Source organism: Triturus cristatus, chromosome 6 (genome assembly GCF_964204655.1).
Source record: "Triturus cristatus chromosome 6, aTriCri1.1, whole genome shotgun sequence".
Classification (NCBI taxonomy): Eukaryota; Metazoa; Chordata; class Amphibia; order Caudata; family Salamandridae; genus Triturus; species Triturus cristatus.
The window spans coordinates 743,703,625-743,727,070 of NC_140589.1; the positions used below are offsets into that span (position 1 = coordinate 743,703,625).

The following is a 23,446-nucleotide window of genomic DNA, read 5'->3' on the forward strand; positions in this document are numbered from 1 at the left end:
CTGTGAACACAAGATTAGTCATTCTTGCTATTGGCTCATTCAGGAAGGATGAGGAGGGCAGAGGAAAGAAAGGGGACACAGATGAAGTTTTTATCACTTTTTTTAAAGCTAATCTAATCTTGCTGTGCAGTGGATTGATTTGTGGTTTCAGTTTCTTTGATGCTATTATTTATTCTCCCCTGTCCTAGACCATTAATCATTATTCTGCCCAATAAGGAATGCTAAAAGTGGGGCTTCTAATTTTGCATCTAGGGAAATAGTCCTACAACAGCATCGGCACTCCTCCCTTTCCCTTCCCCACTTCCCTTTCCTGGAGTAAGGTTATCAGTGCTGTATGGTGGGGGATGCTGGGCCTGCACTCTGCACAACTCGTACCTCTCCTTACAGGAGCATCGGCCCAAGTTCTTCTGGAAAGGAATACGAGCAGGTAGGGATCCTGGGGGAGTTTCAAGGTGCTGACCTACAGCAGGCAGTGTAGCAGCCTGAAGTGCCTCCTGCTGCAGGACGTCACCAGCTGCAGATACCCATAAATACCCAGTAGGCGCATGATCGCTGTGGGTGGGCAATTATCAGCAGTTAATGCTGAGGGCAATAGTGCTCAATTAAGGTCCCCCTATTTCCTTTAAAAAATATCAACATAACACTGTTTTTCTGCATTAGACCGGTGTATATACGATTTCTTCCCACCTTCGAATCCAGTGGTTCTTTTTGCTGGTTTGCAGACTTTCTTGTGGTTATTTGTTGCATTTTTTCCTTAACTGCTTGTTTCAGGGTGTTTGCAGGGAAGGTACGCTGGACATGATTGGTTCGCATCTTCAGTCTTCTTGCTGATGTTCGGAGACAGCGAGAGAACGTTAACATTTCTTCAGCGATTCTCCAGCCTCCTCGTCTCAGCATTTCTTTGGCTGCCTCGGCTGCATATTTCTGTGAGAACTCTTCTCTGTTTTTTATCTTTCCTCAAAATGCAGCTTTGAAATATCTCAAATGAATATTTATCGCATTCACAGAGCTTCTTTAAATGCATCAACTTTTTATCAAAAGTACCTAAAATGATTTGTTATCTACGCAAAATCTCAGGGACAAATAAATGCGATAAATGTGCTTGTGATTGGCATTGCTTTTGAAGGCGCTGTAGAAAGCTTAGCGTAGGCAATGGCTCTTACAGTGCTGAATTTGAAAAGAAATGATAATCCAGCGTTTATAAATAGCACTATGGTGGATGAAGCTTTTGAATGCTCATAATAGTTTTCTGCTTTTGTTGGTGAAATTAATTGTACTTTTTCGTATTAGGTCTGTGTTCGTATTATCTAAGTAAGATTACTTTTAGTGAGCTTCAGCTATGTTTCTCATAAAAAGACCAATAATGCTAAAAAAAATCAAACAATTATACAAACGAAGTCCACTTAAATAATATATACCTTGTCACGTTGACACTTTTCCAAAGAGATATATTTCTCTTATGCTCTTTTGAACACTTCTGTCCCGATTCTCAAAGCTAGGGCATTAAAAGTCCTTCTCTATCAAGTTGCCTGCTTTCTTGGGTTTCACTCAGAACGGATCCATAGAAGTGCTGAAGGCCATCTATGACTGTCGAAGATTTTCTTTATTACTCCACTGTTTAAAATTTACACCGCCAGAACTTCATTGTGGGTAGGTGTATATAAATATACATTATTGTTCCCCTTTTGCCTGGACCCCAAAACATAGGAGGTCTTCCTTTCCCAGTTTCATCAAAGTTTTCTACCATTGAGTCCAAAACTTCATGATGCCAGCGGGATTCTAAACAATCTAACCACTATGGGCCTGATGATGATGTCGGTCGGAAACTAAACCGCCCGACTCCTTCTCGGATTCGGTTCCAACCGACTCGTGTTCGGAAGGTCTCCCATTGACTTCAATGGGAGCCTGTGTTCCGACCGACAGCACAGGCTCCTATAGGGAAAATGGGTGTCTGCGGAAAACCTTGCACCCTGTCACGGGCACCCCATGATGCCTGCCACACTGTGCATGGTTTTACAGGAGGTGTCCCTTGGGTAGCCCCTCGACCCCAAATCAAAGGACTCAGAATGAAGGGGGGCCTGCTAGGGGCCCCGAAAGTCAGTTTCTGCCTTTTCGTGTCGGACAGACAGAGTCGGAAAGGCTGTCAGAATCCGACATCGTAATTGGTCTGTCAGAAACGCTGTCCATAGAGCTGTATGAATCAGCTCCGACTGACTCGGATTCTCTGAGTGCCAGTCCGAACCGATTCGGAATGACCTAACGTTTTCCCTTCTGACCATAAGAATCTTAATCGGTCGGTCAGAATTGTTTCCAACCGAGTCGCTCGGAAGGGTTCTGACACGTTCTAGGAGAATCCGATGGTTGGTCAGAGGCTTTCCGACCGACATCGTAATCGGGCCCTATATATCGATTTTTCTTGGATTACATCCCACTAATTTCACCGCTTTTGTTGTCTCTAATATAGACTTTTAGCCACAGATTCATTACCTTAGAATATTCCCCAAGAGTCAGACTAGATTTGGAAATTTTCGAGCAGTACCTTTGTGCACCAGTAGTTGACGTTGATCAGCTCTGCATCTGTGTAATCCGCGCTGGAAATGTGCGTGGTGCCTATAGAGCCACCACCCCAGCATGCTGACATCTGTTCTTATCTTTCCACGTCATCAGCGCAGATCCTGAGAGATCTAGCTCAGTCTGTTTTTTCTTTGAACAGTTTTTAGGGCGTTTTGCCGAACTGTTTTTGAACTTTTCTTCCAATGTGCTTAGGGATGTCCCTTAAAAAAACCTGTGGGGTTTAAACCCTGCAGTTCCTGTCGCAGACAGATGTATATGACAGACCCCGACAGACAGACCCCCACATGGGTTGCCTCTGGTGCCTGAAGCAAGGCATGTAAAGACTGTCGCACCATTAACCACAGAGCACTCCTGGAGTGATCCCTGAAGCTTCTGGCTGCCTGACGACAGTCAACTCCGCAACTCTCTAGGGCTTGGTCGCGGAGAAGGTCTCGGAACCATTTGCAGAGCCATTTCCAGCTCTTGTGATTGTGCTTGAAGTCGTCATCAGGTAAGTCCCATAAAAAGTCTAAAAAAATCAAAGAAGTCACAGCACATGAGAGGGCGCTGCCACTCGAGTAGATTTCCCACTCGAGCGGCAGCTATCTCACCGTGAACGGTCGCCACCGTCCACTACCGTCTTCATCGGCAAAATCTTGCTGAATGCCCTCCTAGAAAATCACACTAGGGTACGCCCATTTTTGGCAACTTACTAAAGGTGAGCCCACACAAGAAAAAAACTCTGCCACATGGAATTTGGCCAAAACTCATCGCCCACCTCTAGTCTGAGCCTCTCCTAAACTTGTTGGAGTTGGGAGCGATTCGCCTAGCACTGAAAGCCTTTCTTCCTTCCATCAAGGGAAGGCTGGTTTAAATGTTCACAAACATCACTACTGCCATGTGGTATTGCAACAAGCAGGGCAGAGTAGGGTTTTGTGCCCTGTGTCAAGAGGCCCTGCGTCTCTGGGCATGGCTGGGAGTCTGGACATTTTCCTGGTAGTATAACACCTGGCTGGATCTTTGAAAGCCAAGGCAGACAGTCTGCTGGAGGTAATGCATGGTTTCTTCAGCGACTAGGGAGAACCTTGGTTAGGTCTTTCTGATGGATATATCTACCTGCAGATTCATCACCTTTTGAATATTCCCAGGCATTAGCTTGGACTGGAATCTTTTCGGTAGCTCTCCCATGTCAGCAGGGGGTGTTAGTATATACATTGCTCTGCACACAGCACCGTGTCAAGTTACTGGAGCCATGCGAATCCCCCGTTGACATGCGGACGTCAGTTCCCTTTTTTTCCACGCCTTCGACGCTTAAAGTTTTTTTTTTTTTAACTCTACGATGGGAATTGTCGAGTTTTTGATGTATTTTCCTATATATTACAGTTTTTGGGGAATAATACCACCCTGAAAATTGGGATTTAAGCCCTGCAAGGTCTGTGAGGGTCAGATGCCTATTACTGACCCTCATGAATCTGCCTCTGGTTCTTTGGTGCTTAGGGTTGGATCATGATGTTGACATTTGTTCCAATTGTCAATAGATTGATCCAAAGGCTCTGAAGGAAAGAGAGGTGAATCTGTTCATGGCTAGAGCAAGACAAGAGAAAAAGGGTCGGCACAAATCTCGTCCTAGGTCGAACTCTGTCTCCTTATTCATCAAAGTCAGCTAAGAAGAAACAAAAAGAGGCTGTGCCATGGTTCTCAACATCGCTCTTCAAAGTACAAGCCACCGAAATTAATGTCTCTATATCCGACTTTGGAAGAGGGTCATGAGGACAGCACTCCATCTCCTGCGCCATTTCTGGTGCCACCTTCAGCTCCGGCACCATGTCCGACTTCCCCCTTAACCTCCAGACCCAACGTCAGTCTTGGATCCGGTTCCTCAGTTTCAGGAGGAGCAGCCGTATCCAGCCCTCCCAGCTGCAGGTGGGGAAGATTATAGTCCTTTTTTTAAATGCCATGGTTAGCTTTTTCAATAGGATGATGACTCCATCTAGGGGGCCTGGTGGCCCCATAGGTCATTTGGCTTATTCTCTGGTAAGTTTTCCGACACCTTTCTAGCAGGCGCCTTTTATGCCCTTTATGCTGTGGGCTCAGATTTCCTGGTCGACTCCGGTGCTGGTGGACAGCATTAGGAGAATCACTCATTATCCTTTCTTCCTTCAACTGTAGAGGGGGGGTTTGCCGGCACCACAAGTGACCCCTCTGGCCCCAGCTACCTCCGTCATTACATCACAAATTTCGACTCCAGTGCCACTTCTTGCATCCCCAACACAGTTGCCGAATTCGACGATGCTGATGCTACAACATAAGTCGACAAGAGATGCCCAACGGCTCATAGAAGAGGGAAAATATTTCTTTGGAGAGAAAAATCCCCAAGAAGCAGTAGAGTGTGCAATAGTAGAGCAGCTCTTATGGGACCCAGACTTCGAAGGGTTGAGGGAAGCGCTTGCTTTGAATCAGTATCCAGAATCGGAACTGTCTCCAAAGTGCATTCCTCCTCCAAAAGTCACTTCATACCATTCGGTTCTAAGGAAAGCAGCAGAAATGTTGGACTTGCCCCTTCCCACTACACTGCTGAAATCAAACATACTGACTGAGGTACTCCATTCTCATTTATTATCGTCTGAGCCTTTGTTGCCCTTCAATGAGAGCCAATTTTGGGCATTTGGCAAAAGCCAGTGATAACCTCTGCTGTTTGTAGGCCAATAGTCACAAGGTTTAAACCGGCTCCATGAGATTCTTCATTTTTGTCCTCTCCTCCTTCGCCTGAGATTTTATTTGTTTTGACCTCATATTTGTCAAAGTTGACTCCTGGATTTTCTCCTTCTTTTCCTAGAGATAGAGAATTCAAGGAGATTGAACAGTCCCTGCAGCTAGAGAATCCAATGAGATCGAACAGTCTGCAAAATAAGTTTTTCGCATCCGGCAGCACGACACTAAAATCTACAAATCCAACCTGCCTGATGGGTCGCTATATTCATGCACTGTTGGATTCTGCCAAGTCTGTTGCTCTGAAATTGCTCGATGATGTTAAGCAACATTTTTTTTTTACTTTTGAGTGAAGGCAAAGCTGCAGCCCATCAGGTTATGCACTCGGGCTGGATATAGCTGATTCTGTGGTTAGAGCAATAGGCACTGCGGTTTCTACCAGAAGGCATGCATGGTTGAGAGGTTCATGATTTTCTCAACATATGCAGAATGGTCTGATGGATTTTCCCTTTGGTGCTCATTTGTTTAGTGCTAAAATAGACTCTGCCCTAGAACATTTTAAAGACCGCAAGGCAACAGCTCGTTCTTTTGGTCTTCAGTCTCAGCCCAAAGACTACGAGCAATTTAAAATATTCACAAGGTTTGCCAGAAACATTTTTTTGTGGGCGACCGCAGCATCAACAGCAGCAGTCATTCAGCCCCCTTTACAGAAGTTGCAGGGGGCGTGGGAGGGTTAGACATCGAACAGTTCCCCTACCCCATCTTCCTTCTCCTCCAACATTGCAAGAAAGCAGACCTAGTTTTCCCATCTAAGAGCATACTTTACCGGTGGGAGGACAGGTGTCCCAATTTCAACATACGTGGAGAGCCATAACATTGGATCTTTGGATGTTACATTTTATGAGAAAGGGGTATTATAGGAAAGTGCCTCTTTTTGACATGGCTACCCCCACTTTTTGCTCACTAGTACTGATGTTGTTTGGTAGTGCAGTAGGCTCCTGCTAACCAGGCCCCAGTGCCAGTTCTCTTTCCCTAAAACAAAACAGATGCTAAATTGTCAGCCAATTGGCAAGGACTTGAGCACCCTTGTAACTCATTGGTAAATGGTACTCCTGGTACCCGGGGCATGGGTACTAAAGAGGGTGCCTAAGGGCTTTAGCATGCATTATGCCACCCTCAGGGGCCTACACACAAACTGCATGCAGACTGCCATTGCAGGATGCGTTAAATTGTGTAAGCCATTCAGAAAGCACAACATGGCACACCCACTGTGTGCCATGCCCATGTACACTGCATCTACTATATGTAAGTAACCCCTATAGCAGGCCTTAGAGCCCTAAGTCAGGGTGCATCATATTACGTAGGAGGGCACACCTGCATGAGTAGATGTCGCTGTAATGCCTAGTTCCATTTCTAGACAATGCAATTGATAAGGAATCCATCTTAATCATATGTACTTGGTACTGGTCATTACGAGTTACCCAGCTGCACGATGGCTTCTCTGAAAATAATGGTGTTTGGTATCAAACACCTTGTCCTAATAAATCTATACTGATTCCAGTGTCAGATTTATTATGACATGCACCCTGAAACTCTGCTAGTCACATAGTGGGCTGGCTGACTGGTATCTTCCAGCCTGCGACAACAGATGACTTTCTGACCCCCCTGCAAAGGAGAGCCCTTGCCCTCAGAAGTCAGAAACAATGCCTGCCCCTGCTGAAGGCGTTCACCCCTCCTCCAGCAGGATGGCTAGTGTTGCAGCATTTCAAGGCCAGAGGCTTCAAAGCCTCTGCCACCTTTGGTATATTACAACTGCTTCACCCCAGACCTGGGGAATGCCACTCTCTGCCCTGAGACCCATTTAGCAACAGAGCAGCAGGAAATTAGTTAGTCAGAAGGCGCGTCACACTTACAGGCTAGACACACCCCTAAGGTGAGCTTCCTGAAGTGGACCGCCAAAGAAGGGTTACATCATCTTGGTTTGATGAAACTAGGAACTCTGGGTTAGGGCTATGCCCACCAAAAACTGAACTATAGAGGGCACCTGAAAAGCTAAATGATAAGGGAGGAGGGCTGGGGAAAATCAGAATTAGAAAATACAGAACCTCCCCTATTTAATTCTTAATCGGTAACACATCCCACAGATAATAGGTGCCTCATTAAATCACAGAACTAGAGTATAATTCCTTTTTTTTAATATACAATTTTATTTTTATATAAACAATGATATAAAAAGAATATTCTTTTTATATCATTGTTTATATAAAAATAAAATTGTATATTAAAAAAAAAGGAATTATACTCTAGTTCTGTGATTTAATGAGGCACCTATTATCTGTGGGATGTGTTACCGATTAAGAATTAAATAGGGGAGGTTCTGTATTTTCTAATTAGGTTTATGCCCACTCCTTGCAGGAAGTAGTCATATAGGGGGTTTAGACATCCCATAGACATCCCAGAAGTAAGTAGCTCATTGGCTACTCCCCTATACTCCCCTAAATACCCCTAAATTCAGTATTTAGGGGTCCCCCCCAGCCCCCCCCCCCCCCCCCCCGGACACCAGACTTAATGATTCATCTACCTGGGAACAGAAGAAGGACCAAAAGTCGTCACCATGAGAACTGAGGACCTACACCGACCCTGGGACAAAATCCTGCCTGGCTGCTGCTACCTCGACGAGTGCAAAGGCCCGACTTGTCCAAGAGCTGTGTATCCTCCTCAGCACTAGGAGAACTGTCCAGCACTTCACAAACCATCTTGAATCTCCCTTGGGGTGGAGGACCCATTCCCCGGCATCTGTAGGCACCGACCGCGATTGTCCGGTACGTCGCTTTGCTGGCCATCGGGCCCACCGGGGGAAGCATCTCGCTAGGAAGAGGTTTCTGTGGTTCCAGGGATCATCCCCATCCCTCCACTGAGGTTTAAGACATTAGACCCTCCAGGAGCCCCCCTGCACCAATACCCTGGGTACCCGAGCACTTGCAGCAACCAAGGCTTGTTAGTGTCCAGCCTGGACACCACTGCTGCTAAAGCCAACCTGCCTGATGAGGAAATTCAGGACAGATGAGGCTCACACCAAGAGTGGCCCTGATATGTTTTCCTCCCCTTTGCGGGTCAAACAAAGAACCGTGGGAGCCTCCAATGCAAGTGGTCTGCTTGCCAAATACCTCTGCACCCGAGCCCCACAGCCAGGATTCACCACAACCGACAGTGCCCTCTTGTTCTAAAGACCCTCACAAGCTGAGCCCCACTTTAGGTTCTGCCGAATTTGTCCTCAAGTCCCCACTACAGTCTTTGTTTTCAGGTGCCCATTGCTTTCTATGGTGTAGCGCTCAAGGCTACCAACTTGTCCAGCAACTCTGCACCTGGACCCACCAGGGCAGGTAATCTAAAACTGGTGGTGGTTCTGTGGATCTTGGCCCCTAGTACCTCAAGTTCCAATGGGCAAGGTCCAAACTTCGACCACAAGTATATGTTTGCAGTAAATGTATTTCCTTCCATGGGATAACATTACCGCATTCGAGGCTCATACCTCAAAAGCCGCTATTTGTGTGGTTTAGTGTTTTCTTGTAAAATCCATAACTCTGAAAGTACTTACCTGATTCCAATGATCTTGGTGTCAAAAATTATATAAAAGGGGGGCGTGGCTAGCCGGCACCCAAGATGGCCGCACGGGGATAGAGCTCCGGTCGGCCGCCGACTAATTCCGCACCTACATCCGCTAAACTGATCCGTTTGCCCGCAACTTATGTAGATACGGAGGCGCAATGAACCACGGCTCAATTTGATATGACTCCGAGACAAATCGGACACCGATTGCTGACGTTGGAGCCCTTGAAGCAAAGGACCGCGAGATGAGGGCAGGCCCAGCCGTGAAGCTGTACGGCCTTTCTGCCGCCGGAGAGCGTGTCGGGACTCATCGGCCCTGGGAGACACCTGCTACGATCGGACCCCGCGGCTGATAGCTGCGGCCGCTGGTGGGCTCCTACCTGTCTCAGGCATCCGCACGCACCGCTCCGGACTACTGGTGAGCTACAAGGACCCCGATTGCTGACACTGGAGCCCTTGAAGCAGACGACCGCGAGAAAAGGGCAGGCCTGGCCGCGACATCGTGCGGCCTTTCTGCCTCTGTACAGCGGAGATCATCGGCCCTGAGAGACGCCTGTTGCGGCCGGACCCCACGGCTGATAGCTGTTATAACTTGTTCGCTCCGTCCTGGCCCGGGGATCTGTGTGCACCGTTCTGGCTTGCCGGCGAGCTACTAGGGCCCGGGCGCCTCGCTCATTACGCCCGGGCCGGCTTCAAACCATCGGACTCTACGGCCCTTGATGCTTGGCTCCAGTGTGCACCCTGCCGGGCCTTGAAACCAGTGTTGGAGCCCGTGAGCACTAAAGGGCCGTCTGAGGCAAAATTTCCCCCTCCCCACCTCTCTTCTCTGTGGGGTGGGTTGGCTCTATTGGAAGTTAGAGGCCCTGAGTGATACTGAAGAGGAGGGACGCCTCCTGGCCTCCCTTGTGTGCCAGAGTTCTGACGACATCGACCCTTGATGACGACCTCGGGGCCCGGGCCGCGCCTGTCTAGGTCTCACCAGCCGCCATTTTGGACAACGCACAATCTGAAGCCGAAGGAGCACGGACCCAACAGGTCAGTCCTAATCTGCTTACGGCTTGCTCCGCTTGGCCCCCCGATGCCCTAAGGTCCCGATATTTTTTGATCGGAGAGGAGGATCGAGGCATGATGGCAGCAGCGAGGGGCCCCAAACCATCCACCCTACACAAGCTGTTGACGTTTGCCCATGCCAAATCTGATGAAACTGAGGGGAGGCAGGCTGATGCTGATTCAGAGGCAAAGCAACAATCTGATAATGGGGGCCCAACACTGCCGGACATAATGGAAGCGGTCCAGGGGGTCCGCACGGCGCTGGAACTTAAAATTGACACCATCTCCATTGATGTTACCCTGATTTGTGTTGATCTACGGAATATGGGGGACCGAGTCAAGGCAAACAAAGGCTCCATCGCACACTTACTACCTCCACAAAGCACCTGGATTCGGTGGTCAAACAACTGCAGGCCCAGGCGGTTGATCTTGAAGCCGGCTTGAAGATTACAAAGGGCGCGCAAGAAGAAACAACGTATGCATCTTGGGAGTTCCTGAACGGGCGGAGGGGCAGACCACCGACCTGTTCGTTGTGGATCTGATCCAAAATCATTTGCAACCCCGGTCCCTCTCCAAATACTTCTCAGTCGAACGCGCCCACAGAGTGCCTGGGTGCCCCCCCGAAACTGGGGGCTCCACCTCGCCCCATCCTGGCGCGAATTTTCACCTTTTGTGACCGAGTTATCATCCTCCAGGCCGCACGGAGTGGTCCCCCACGGAAATTCGAGAATTCCAGTAGCACCGTCTTCCCGGATTTCACCTACAAGGTACAGCAGCGGCGCCGCTCCTTTTTGGATGTAAAGCGGGCTCTCAGGGGACACAATCTGAAATATTCCATGCTCTTACCTGTGACCTTACGTGTGCAGGCGGACTGCAAGCCACTCTTCCTCCAATCCCCAAAGGAGGCCTGGGACTGGCTGGAGAGGTGGCGCTCATCCACAGACCAGGACGGCGCTTCCCGGGATCACCCCCACGAGTCCGAGCTCCATCGAGGGAAGATTGGCTGAACTTATACGGTACAGGTATTGATAAATGTAACCCGGACTGGGGTTCATTCCTTGTGTTGATGGCTTGCTACGATAGTGACTGTGATCCGCCTGGCCGCGCTCCTTAGTGGTGATGGATGCGAAATATTGGTCAACGTATAATGATCCTTCTATAACTGAACATTCCAGTATACCGGTTTAATGGGGTACTGGCGGTTTTTTGAAGGGGGGGAGATGGGGAACATGTTACTTGTAGTGATTGGGGTTACAGACTTCCGCCTTGGGTGCTTTCAGATTCTTTGAGGGCTATTTTGGGCAACTATGATGTTTCTTTTGGGGGGGAAGAGGCTTGATTGTGTAGCGTTTTCCCTTTAACTGGTTTTCTTTATGGGTAACCAAGCGCTCTGCAAATTGGGGTGGTGGGCAGTTCTGAGTCCATGTTGCAGGGAGGCGGGGGGGTTCCAGGATGTTTTATTCTGGATTTGTTTTGTTTTTGTTTCAGTTTTTGAGCAATCTATCCATGATGAGTATGCACACTTGTAAGGTAGCTATTCCTGCGCATATCGATTTCATTTACATATATTTGATATGTATCTCATTGTGCACTATTGTTGTTTGGGCCAGGTGGGAGATGGGGCCCCTGTTCGGCGATCCAAATGAGTGACTCTCCTGTAGTCTCTACCTCCCTGGGCCGACTTAAACGGCTCTCCTGGAATGTGAACGGGCTAGGCGATTGGATAAAAAGGGGGCTAGTCTTGCAGCACCTGAAACGCCATTCCCCAGACCTCGTACTTCTACAAGAAACACACATTCCTGGCACTACGTACAAAGCATTGAACCGCTGGGGCTACAAACTACTTGCGCATGCAGGGTACACTAGGGGGTCTAGGGGGGTGGGCATCCTTGCGCGCTCCTCCCTTCCCTTCCCTTTCAGGTTAAGACCATCACACACGATCCAGCTCTCTCAATGTGACGTCATTATACATACCCCCTCAAACTCCACTCCTCTACCCTGACAGCTCTAGGCCCTCATATGTTGCATTTACCAGAGGGGGACACTCTGTTAGGGGGTGACTGTAACGCCGCCCTGGATGGGGAATTAGATCGTCTGCCGCCCCGGCGAACGGAACCACAGGGGAAACTTTTGTCAGACTTCATAACGGCGCTGGGGCTAATTGACACATGGCACACACTCCAACATTCAGATCGGCAATATACCTTCCTTTCCGGGGTCCATGGGAGCATGTGACGTATTGATTATTTCTTCTGCCAGGCCTCCCAACTTTCCATGTTCAATGACATAAGCTTTTTACCTAGGGGCATATCCGACCACTCCCCGATACTTGCCCCTTATGGTGGTGTTACTTCCCGCTCTCGTCATGAGATGGCCCTCAATCCATGGTATCTTCGAGTCCTGGAGATACGAGACAAACTGATAAAGGCCATGTCGGATTACTTCTCAGGAAATGAGGGCTCCGTCGACTCTGATGTAACGTTATGGGAGGCATATAAGACGGTGGTTCGAGGGTGTGGGGTAACAGCGGTGGTAGGCCATCAAAAAGAGAAATGTAAGCGGCTAGAGGCTATAGAACCGGAGGTGGCTGATCGCAAACGCGACCTCATCACGTCCAACTCACTAGATACTACCCACAGACTTGCAGTGAATCAGAGGGAATATCATGATATAGCTAGAGAGGCGGCCCAAGCGCACTACCGCTCTACTCAATACCGGGTCTATGAAATAGGAGACAAGGCCAGTAAATTGTTAGCATGGCTGGATAAGCGAGAATCTGCCAGTAGGTGGGTAGTTAAAATTGTGGCCCCTGGCGGAGCGAGGCGAAGTGACCGGAGCGAGGCGAAGTGGCCGGGATGGAATTGCAGAGCTTTTTGCTAACCACTTTGAGCGCCTCTAGCTCCGCTTTCACACAGGAAGAGGCCGCTGATTTACTTTCTACCCTACCGAGGTTAGACCCTCAAGATGTAGCAGACCTTGACGCCCCACTTGATACGGAGGAAGTGTCCAAGGCTATTGGGGCACTGTGCTCTGGGAAGGCCATGGGTCCCAGTGGCCTCCCAATCGAGCTATACAAAGCGGTCTCATCGATACTGGCTCCATACCTAGTACGAATGTATTATGAAAGTGCAGAACATGGGAGTTTGCAGGAGACTCAGCGTTTGGCTAATATTGCTGTCATATACAAAGAGGGGAAACCCCGAGATCAATGCAGTTCCTATCGACCAATCTCCTTCCTTGACCCAGAGGTGAAAATTCTAGCTAAACTCCTGGCCCTTCGCCTATCGCCCCACCTCCATAAATTAATGCACCTGGATCAATCCGGTGTTATGCCGACAAATATATACGGTGCTCAACCTCCGTCGCCTCTTTGGAGTACTGGGCAGGGCCTCCACCATACAAGAAGACGCAGTGATCGTGTCCTTGGACGCTAAAATGGCGTTTGACATGATGGAGTGGCTCTTTTTATTTGCCTCTCTGGAAAGATACGGCTTTGGTCCACGCTTTATGACCTGGGTGCGTTTATTATATACCAAACCTTTGCCCGAGTTTCTGTTAATGGTGGCAGATTGACAATGTTTGAGCTGGGGAAGGGCACGAGGCAGGGTTGCCCCCTGTCGCCATTGCTCTTCGCTCTGGCGCTGGAGCCCTTGGCGGTGTGGATTAGAGGAGACCCGTCTATTCGTGGGCTGAATTGGGCTCCGGATTGGTTGGATAGAATATCCCTTTACGCCGCTGATATTCTTTTATATTTGGCCAAACCTCGGTTTTCGCTCCATACAGTGCTCCACATTCTAGCTCTTTTTCGGAAATACTCGGGCTATACCATCAACTGGAACAAGTCCTTGGTATATGTCCTCAGTGGAGATCCCCCACAGCTTCCTCCGGGCTGTACGGCCAATATTGTTACAGACGGCTTCCGTTATCTGGGTATTTATGCCACGAGGGACTCTGATGTCTTCTACTGAAGAAATGTCCTCCCTTCCCTGCATCGCCTCCGGGCGGACGTGCAGCATTGGAGGGTGCTGCCCCTTACCCTACTCGGTAGAGCTGCCCTTTTCAAAATGATGGGCGTCCCAACTTTTTATACGCCCTACAAAATACACCTTACCCTGTCTCACCTCAATATTTTTTAATGATTGAGTCCGAGGTTTGTTCATTACTATGGGATGGCGGCTTTCCCCGCATCGCCTTGACAAAACTTTTACGTAGTTGCTACGATGGTGGTATTGCACTTCCTGAAATCAAAACCTATTACTGGGTCTCGCAATTGGTGGCCCTCAATCACTGGGCCCACTGCCCCATCACAGACCCAGCGTATCGAATGGATCGGTTCAATATGGCGGCGGGCAACTATATGAGGGCGCTATATCGAGGGCCCAAGCACATACCATTATTTCCGCCCACCTCTACCACGGTCTCACTCTAGCACACGGCCACTGCTGCGCTAGGTTGGAAGGGTAAAATCTCGCAAGTTACTCCATTGCTGGAATCCTGTCATCTGGGGATGCTGTCGAGTCTTGATAAATGGGACTTAATTGGCCTTTCCGCAGTAGGGGACATGTGGGTGAGGGGTGCGGTGGTTCTATTTGATGAATTGCAGGCAAAATACCAACTGCATGAAGGGGAAACATTCCGTTATCTACAAGCATGCAGTGCACTAAATAAAGCTATCCCCAAAGGCTCCAATCTGCCCGTCTCATCACCTCTAGAAGACCGACTCCTTGACGTCTACCTTCCGGACAAGGCCATTTCCCTAACTTACCGCAAGATACTTAACAACTTACCGGAACCACTTGACAAACTTCGCATGAAATGGGTTGACGATATAGGGGAAATACTGGACAAGGACTGGAGGGAATCCTTGGCATCTCCCAGGGAGGTAGCAATCCGATCCCGCTTTAAGCTTATACAACTTAAAGTAATTCACAGGGCTTATTACACCTCCGCGGCTCTAGTGAAAATGGGTTTAATTACCTCCCCACTCTGCCCCCGTGATTGCGGCTCCTTAGGTACCTTCCTACATCGGGGGTGGGACTGTCCGATTCTCCAACACTATTGGACCGAGGTTCTATCTACCATGTCCCGAATATGTCAGAAATCGATAGTTCCCTTCCCTAGGCTTTGTCTCCTGAATATTTGGGATGCTACAGATCTTAACCGTACCGAACAACTGTGGGTCTCCTTGGGCTGTATCGTTACAAAACGAAATCTTGCCAGAACATGGAGAGGGGGGGGGGGGGGGGGGGTTATACCGAGACGCTCGGACTGAGAGGATGATATATGAAAGTAGAGGCTTCTCAGGCAAATGGACAAAAATATGGGGCCCTTGGAACGAATATAGGGGATTTTTATATACCCCCTTTACTGATGACGCCACATATAATGTAGACAGGGAGTCTCCTTAAAGATTGTCATTTATCATTGTGTGCTCGTATTGTTATTGCTGTTGTTTATTTAAATATTTTAGTCGTTAATGTGATATGTCTATCCTAAATGATGTGCTAATCCTGGCGAATGCTCCTTTTTAGTTTTTCTTTGCTGTAATGTTGGTTTGTTTTCCTAATAAAAAGATTTTTTTTAAAAAAAACATATATATATATATATATATATATATATATATATATATATTTCCCACGTTGATGGCTCGCCTCGTCGGAAAGAATGGCGCTCTCCCCAGTGCGGTATCCTACGGTCGAGCCCAGACCGTTATAATATATCCAACTCTCTTGAACAATAGTACGTAATTAATGTGATGCCCAATTGGTTTTTTAAAAAAAAGGGGGTTTTTTTTCCCCCCGATTTTGTCTTTGGGGAGGAAATCTATCGCCAGAACATGGGTACGGCGATGGGTTTTTCCTTCAGCCCTAGCTATGCCTGCCTAGTGATGGGCTGGTGGGAGAAAGAAGTAGCCTGGCACCCACAAAATGATAAATATGTCAATAAAATCGTCATGTGGAATCGCTTTATAGACGATTTATTGATAATCTGGGATGGAAGTAAAGCGGAATTTGCTGAATATTATCAGATCTTGAACTCAAGCACGGCCAAATTGAAATTCACTTTTGAGATCAACAAGGAGAGAGTGACCTTTCTAGATACTGACATCTATATAAAAAATGGCCAAATTCAAACTACTGTTCACCGCAAATCCACAGCAACCAATGCTACATTAGAAGCAACCAGCTTCCATCAACCGTCACTCATTGCCAGCATACCCTACGGGGAATTCTTGAGGCTTCGCAGGATATGCACGGAATACGAAGAATGGAAAAATCAGAGCCGTTTAACAGCAAAGAGATTTGAGTTGAGAAAGTATGATAAAACACTGATCAAAAGATGTTGGAAACGAGCAGATGAGATACCGAGAGAAGAATGTTTGAAACCAAAGCAAGAGATCAAATTGGGCAAGGAACCCATCAGAATGATTTCAGACTTTTCAAATGACGCCAAACAAATCAGCAGTATACTAAGAAAAAATTGGAAAATCTTGCAAATGGATGAAACAGTGAAAGAACTTGTTGGTAATCACCCAATGATCACGTATCGCAGAGCTCGTAACCTCAAAGATCGATTAGTTAACAGTCACTATAAAGGAAAAAAGGATGTGGTAACAGAGAGAAAATCTTACGCCAAAAGGAATCTCGTTATATCATTAAACTCAGAACATTAACACCTTATGGGCTCAACCAAAGTGAGGAATTATACAGCCACCTCTGAACTAAATGGACTCTCACTGATTTAAACTTTGAATCTTTTGGAATCTTGTAGGGGTCTTTTGAAGTCTGTAATGCTTGGAACATGAATGGGAATTGTATTGATTATCCAATTGGTTAATTTCAAACATGCCCATGGTTACCTTTATTGCTGACCCGTGTGAATAATATGGGTGCTACTTTGTCAATCTATTGGGAGATACAAGTATGAAAGACATAAGTATGATTGAAATACTTGAATGTCACACCCCACTGGAGGGGTTCAAAAGAAGTACAAAACTGAACAAAATCGTGGGGGAAAAAAAAAAACCCTTTTTTTTAAAAAACCAATTGGGCATCACATTAATTACGTACTATTGTTAATTGAAATACATTTACTGTGGCACAAATGGTTTGCAGAATATTGTTTTACACACACTATATTGAATTGGGTTTTCCTTTAATATTGTTAATGATTTCAACATGCTGATAATGTCAAAAGCTGATGTTAATTTGATTTTGGGAACTACAATTCCCATAATGCACTTAAAGTCACATGACAGGAAATGCTCTTGTTTTTTCAAAAAACAGTTATGAAATGCGTATGCAAACCAAGCCACAGTATCGTGAGCAAGGTCTTGAGGCAAGACCGAAACGCGTCGCTTTGTTTTGGATTTGTTGTAAACTCTACATGGGCTGAAATAAAGAACAGAACCTGTATTTTGCGGAGTGCGACCCTATTTTCTCTTGTTCAAGAGAGTTGGATATATATATATATATATATATATATATATATATATAATCTACTGGCGGTCGCCAGTAGATAGTTATAGTTAGGACCGTCAGATATTACATCACTGATGACATATGTGTCTTTCTGAAAAATAAATATTTGTAATATATGTATAGCTAAAGATTAATGGAAGAAGACATGGGTAAATAAGTGTCTAAATACAGTGATGTAATATCTGACGTCATCAGCAGAGGATTGCGGTCGCGTGAGTTATAGTTGCCTGCACTAACTATAACGGGGGAATTTCAATGGTTTTTCACGAGTGAAATGTCCAGCTAACTATAACATGTGTGAAACCTATGGTTTTTAAGTGAATATATATATATATATATTAAAATCTTTGTTATTTTTATAATTTGGTCTTGGATTTCTTTTTGAGTGGGTATACATTGATTGTTTCTGTTTGTGCAACAAGGGCTTAACACTCCCCTCTGATAAGCCGAAGCTGCTCAACCACACTTCCACAAATAGAGCACTTGGACTTATTAAGGTAAGACCTGTAAACCAATAACGATCGTCTGGACTTTTTCCATGATGTGCAAGAAGCCAGCTTCCTACAGGTATGTTCTGCCCTTCCAGGAATTTCCCACACCCTCGCGTCCCAGTTTTAGTTTGCTTTCAATTGACCATCTTCAGCTCCTCCAACAGGAGGTCAAATCCTTACTTCAAAAGATGCAGTAGAGCTGGTTCCAGAGCAGGAATGGGGTTGGGGATGCTACTAGCCTTATTTCCTGATTCCAAAAGGTTGCTTACGTTCAATCCTAAACCTCAGGATTTTGAACTGGTTCCTCAAACAGTAAACATTCAAGATATTGACGCTAGCTCAGGTGCTTCTCGCACTGGCAAAATAAGACTGGATGGTTTCAGTCGACTGTAGAATGCTTACTTTCACATCCCCATCCTGCAGTCGCACATGAAGTACCTCCGCTTCACAGCGGGGTCTTAACATTATCATTTTGCGGTACTTCCATTTGATCTTACTTCCGTCCCTCGCGTCTTCACGAAGGCATTGGCAATAGTTGCAGCTCATCTTACAATGTTGGGAATGCCAGTATTCCCTTACCTAGATGATTGGCTCATCAAAGTCAAGTCTCCGGAGTTGGTGCTTCATCCCTTGCAGGTGATGATTCAGTTGTTGTTCAGCCTGGGCTTTACCAACAACGAACCCAGGTCTCACCTGGAGCCCTCTCAGCGCACCCTGTTTATAGGAGCAGTACTAATACTGCAGTGAGGCAAACCTTCCCTCCTACTCAAAGGATTCTGGACATTCAGTCTATAGTTCAGATGTTTCAGAACTGAGCAATGGTTGCAGTCCTGAAGGTCTTGTGTCTGCTAGCCTCCCATATTCTGTTGATCACCCTTGCACGCTGGCACATGAGTACCCTCTAGTGGTGCCTCCATAGAAAGTGGTTTCAACACAACAGGGATCTCCAGACTTCTGTCAAGCTCTCCAGAGACATTGCGATGGATCGTCAATGGTAGTGTGTGTCAAGTAACCTCCTCCTACGGTGACCACAGTCATAACAGATTCTTCCACTCTAGGGTGGGGAGCTCTTCTGGGGGATCTGGAGATCAAAGGACTTTGATCTCCAGAAGAACAGTTGTTTCATATCAGTCTTTTGGGATTGTGACCATACATCGGACTTACAGGGCCTTTCTCCCTTCCATTCATGATCTATCAGTGCAAGTTTTGACAGAAAATTGTACCACACTGTGGTACATCAACAAGCAGGGGGAGTAGGGTTGTGTATTCTCTGCAGAGAAGCTCTACGACTCTGGTCCTGGGCTCAGAATCATCAGATTTGAGCGATAGCAAATCAGTTGGCTGGAGTTCTCAACATGCCTGCGGACAGCTGGCATTTTTCAGCCGACCATGAGTGGCCTCTCCATTCGGAAGTGTTTCTACTCATTTTCCACTCATGGGGGGTTCCTCAGATAGACTTCTTGGCCACTTGAGAGAACACCTACCGCCCGCCGTTCTGCAGCCTCCACTATATGGTGCAGAGAGCTTTGGGGGACACATTTCAATTGAGCTGGAGCTCCCAGCTGCTTTACCCATTTCCTCCCATAATCTTGCTCCTCGGGTGCTAAAGAAAGTTCACCTCGGTCGGGCACCAGAAATGTTAATAGCCCCAGACTGGCTACGAAGGGTGTGCTCATTTTACTAGAGCAAAATCTTCTACTTCTGCATTAGCTAAATGTGTCCCTGTAGCAGGTGTGTAAAGCAACTTTTTGGGCCTCCCTATACAACTTTGCAGAACACTATTATTTAGATTCTAAAGTGAGGAGAGACTGTCACTTTATGCATTCTGTTTTGTAAGAATTTTGGTATAGACAAACATGCACCCACCTTTGAGTGTGGGACTGTTAGGTACTCTACTCAAAAGGAAAGAGGAATCTGCAGGTAGATGTACCCATCAGAAGAACAAGTTACTTACCTTCAGTAACACTTTTTCTGGTGGATAGAGTATCCACAGGCAGATTTCTCATCGACCCACCCTCCTCTATGTTGCTTGTCTGTATATACCAAAGAAATCTGTTTTAGTATTTACATCAATTTTTAGATATAAACTATCTTTGATTTGAAGTTTAGAAACTGTACTTGCAATTTTGATGTTAGTTCCATCTGCTCAGCTAGAAGGCACATAACAATTGGTGTAAACTGACGTCAGCACGTCTACTGGGGCTTCTTATTGCTCCAGTGACGTCACACAGTGCAGCATGCAGAGCCATGTATATACCAACGACCCCTCTCGACATGGGAGAGCGATCAAAAAGTTTCCAGTCCAAGCTGGCGCATGGGGTTTTCCAAAAGGTGAGGAATCTGCAGGTAGATTCTGCATCCATCAGTAAAAGCTCTACCAAAGGTAAGTAACTTGTTTGTTTGCCACCATAGAGAACGTGCACTGCCAGCACTTCTGTGCTGCGCGCACGAGTTTGCAAGCCTGCTCTCGCTTGGAGACATATTTTGTCTTGAGTGCAATTATATCCTCCTGTACTCCTTTCTACTGATACCACTCCTGCCCAGAATTCTCAAGAAGATCAGGAACGACAGGGCCCAAGTCATTCTTGTGGCTCCAGTTTTGGCACGGAGAGTATGTTATCCTAATATCCTGAACATGAGCAATCGTTATCCAGTATTGGGGTATCTTTCATAGATTCACATGCTTAGAATCATCCCTGCCGACGAGGTGGGAATCTCGCGGTACAATAAAACATATACATAATAGTCATAAAAAACATTATACAATAGGCTACTATGGACAGTAAAGTCACTACATTAGCCTATCTTCGTCCTTTTGCAAAAAGAACCAAATTTTGAACACAGCCAATACGGCTGCAGCACCCTCTTAGAACCCTCCACAGAGAGGCAAACCCTCAGATTTTCTACTGTACGTCGTGTGACAGGGATTCTCCCTGAGCTCTGCTCAGTTTTTCTTCACCTTTAGCTGAACTTTGTGAGTAGATGTGTCTGATTCATCAAAGAAAAGCTTGTTTTTGCCTTGTTCCTCATGTGGGAAGAAGAGACTACATTTTGAGGCTCCCCACAAGGAATGTATTTATTGTCTTTACCCAGCACACAAGGTTAAAGACTGCAGGATTTGTAGAACCTTCCCTGCCAAGACTTTGAAAGACAGAGAGGGAAGATTGCTGGTTTGGCTGGAGAAGTTGAAGGCTACATCTGAGGTTGTTTCAGGAGATGATGGCAGTGTGAGTCCTCAGGCGTCCACCCCTCTGGCCAAAAAGAGGGATGGATCTGGTGATCCCCCTGAGTGACAGAGTAAGACTCTGAGACTAGTCGCTCTTCCTCTAAAAAAGAGAAGCTTTTATTCTCTTCCGAGTTGAAATCTGCTGAAAAGATGAAGATTTCAGTGAAAACTGCCTCAAAACAGCAGATATCTCATTCTGAGATCCCGTCGACGTCGAAAAAAGCACTGTCGATGATGAAATCTCCTCAGATGGTAAGTGATTCCTCGATGTCAACAAAGAAAATCCCGTCGTCGATGATCGCTTCGTCAACGACAGCACCGTCGACGATTATATCATCGCCGTTGACGATGCCAATCTCATCGACGTCTACTAAGTTGTCGAGGGGACACATGCCGTCGACGATGATACAACTCTTATCAACAGGTCCACCGTCGACGACGATGCTACTCCCGTTGACGGGTTCGCCGTCGACGACGATTCAACACCCGTCAACGAGTCCACCGTCGACGACGGCAGTGACTTAGACGACAACATCGTCGACGATGGTTTTTCCGTCGTCGACGATTAAAACGTCGACGGTAGCTTCTGTTATGGCTATTTCGGCTGATACTGATTCACCGTCTGTGTATATCTCGTCGATGCTGAAGCGTAAAAGGCCTACATCTTTACAGATTACGCCAGTTTGAACATCAAAATTGTTGTCGTCATTCTCATCTTCAAGAAACTATTACCAGGACGTTTCTCATATTTCACCCTTGCCTCCTAGTCACTATCTGGAGGAGTCAGATGATGATGGACTTTTTAGCCCAGCACGTAACCCTTCTCAACTCCGGATCAAGTATCAGGATGATGACGATGAGGAAGAGTACTATGAGCCTTGTGAGTCTCTGCGGGGTCCTCAAGAGGCTTCATTTCAGCAAGAACTTATGGTGCAGATGCCTATAGCCTTGATGCAGGATCTGACTGCTATGTTGAGGGATTATCATACACGCTTTCCACCAACAGTGCCTTTTCCAACTCAACCCACTACATCTGCGGTTTTGCAGATTGCAAGTCCTTCTGCCCCTATCAATGTACCTCAGGAGGTTGTACCTGCGCAACATTTAGTCCAAGATGATGATGGCTATACTGTGGCTGAAGATGGGGAATTACCAAACTCACCCACGACTGTGGATGAATGGGATGAATATTTGATTCCTATGCCACCCTCACCAGTTCCTCAGGCAGTAGATTCCCCTCCTGAAGATATTGGAGGTTTTCATGCAATTATGGAAAGGGCAGCAACCAGGTTTCATCTGCCTGTATCTGTGAAGCAAACAGATTGTTTCCTTTACGATTTTAATGACCAAAGTAGGAAGTCTATGCATTCTATCCCTATAATAGATCATATCTGGGAAGAAGGGACTAAAATGATGAAAACTCAATTTTCTGTGCCTGCGATTCTCCCTAGAATCGATTAAAAAGTACAAAGCACCGGATAATGCTCCTGCTTGCCTGTCCGGACATCCTAGACCAGATTCCGTTATTTCACAGGCGGCTCAGCGTAAGTCTCAGAATCCATCCATTCCTGTGACAGCACTGCCGGATAAGGATGGGAGGCGCCTTGATAACATTGGTAAGCGTTTCACCACCATGGCAGGTGCTTCAGTTGGTGCTACTAACTCTTTGGCGATTCTAGGGAGGTATGACCCCAACTATGGTCGGACATTTCTCTATACCTTAATTTCCTACCTGATGACAAGAAGCAGGAGGCAAAGAAAATTCTTCTTGATGGAGAAAGGGCTGCATCGGAAATTATTGATATTTCTATGGATTTAGCCTCTTTGGGCTTTCGTCAGCTTGCCGGAGCAGCAGTCCTTAGGTGTCAGGGATGGTTGAAATCTACGACCTTTCGCCCTGAGGTCCAAACGAAGACTTTGGGCATGCCATTCAATGGTGATATGTTATTTGGAAAACACATAGGTGAGGCTCTGCAAGACATCAAAAAAGATCCTGACACTGCCAGAGCCCTTGGCACCTTACAATATAGGAAGACCCCTTTTCGGGGATCTAGGGGCAAAGGATCATATTCCTTTCGTGGTGGCTATCAAAGATACCAAAACCAAGGCAATCAGGGAAGATCTATAATTATCAACAGCAGCAGCAGTCCTACAGAAACCCTCCAGCTGCCACTTATAGACAGCAGAATAGAAGACGTCAACCTCAAGGCAGGGATTCTGCTAGAAAACAGTGACGACGACTTAGCACCTGCAGCAGATCTGCCACACCTTATACACAGGATTCCGAATGTATCCCTACATCTCAACAATTGGGAAAGATTAACCAC

General features: G+C 46.7%; 1 protein-coding gene across 1 annotated transcript in view; it reads left to right on the forward strand.

Moving 5' to 3' along the window:
- Nucleotides 1-23,446, forward strand: part of TBC1D32 (TBC1 domain family member 32) — an 886,600-nt gene that overhangs the window by 682,219 nt on the left and 180,935 nt on the right. The window contains exon 31 of the mRNA XM_085611276.1: nt 772-926. Within this exon, the coding sequence (XP_085467402.1) occupies nt 772-926 (155 nt within the window). The remainder of the gene's footprint in view (nt 1-771; nt 927-23,446) is intronic.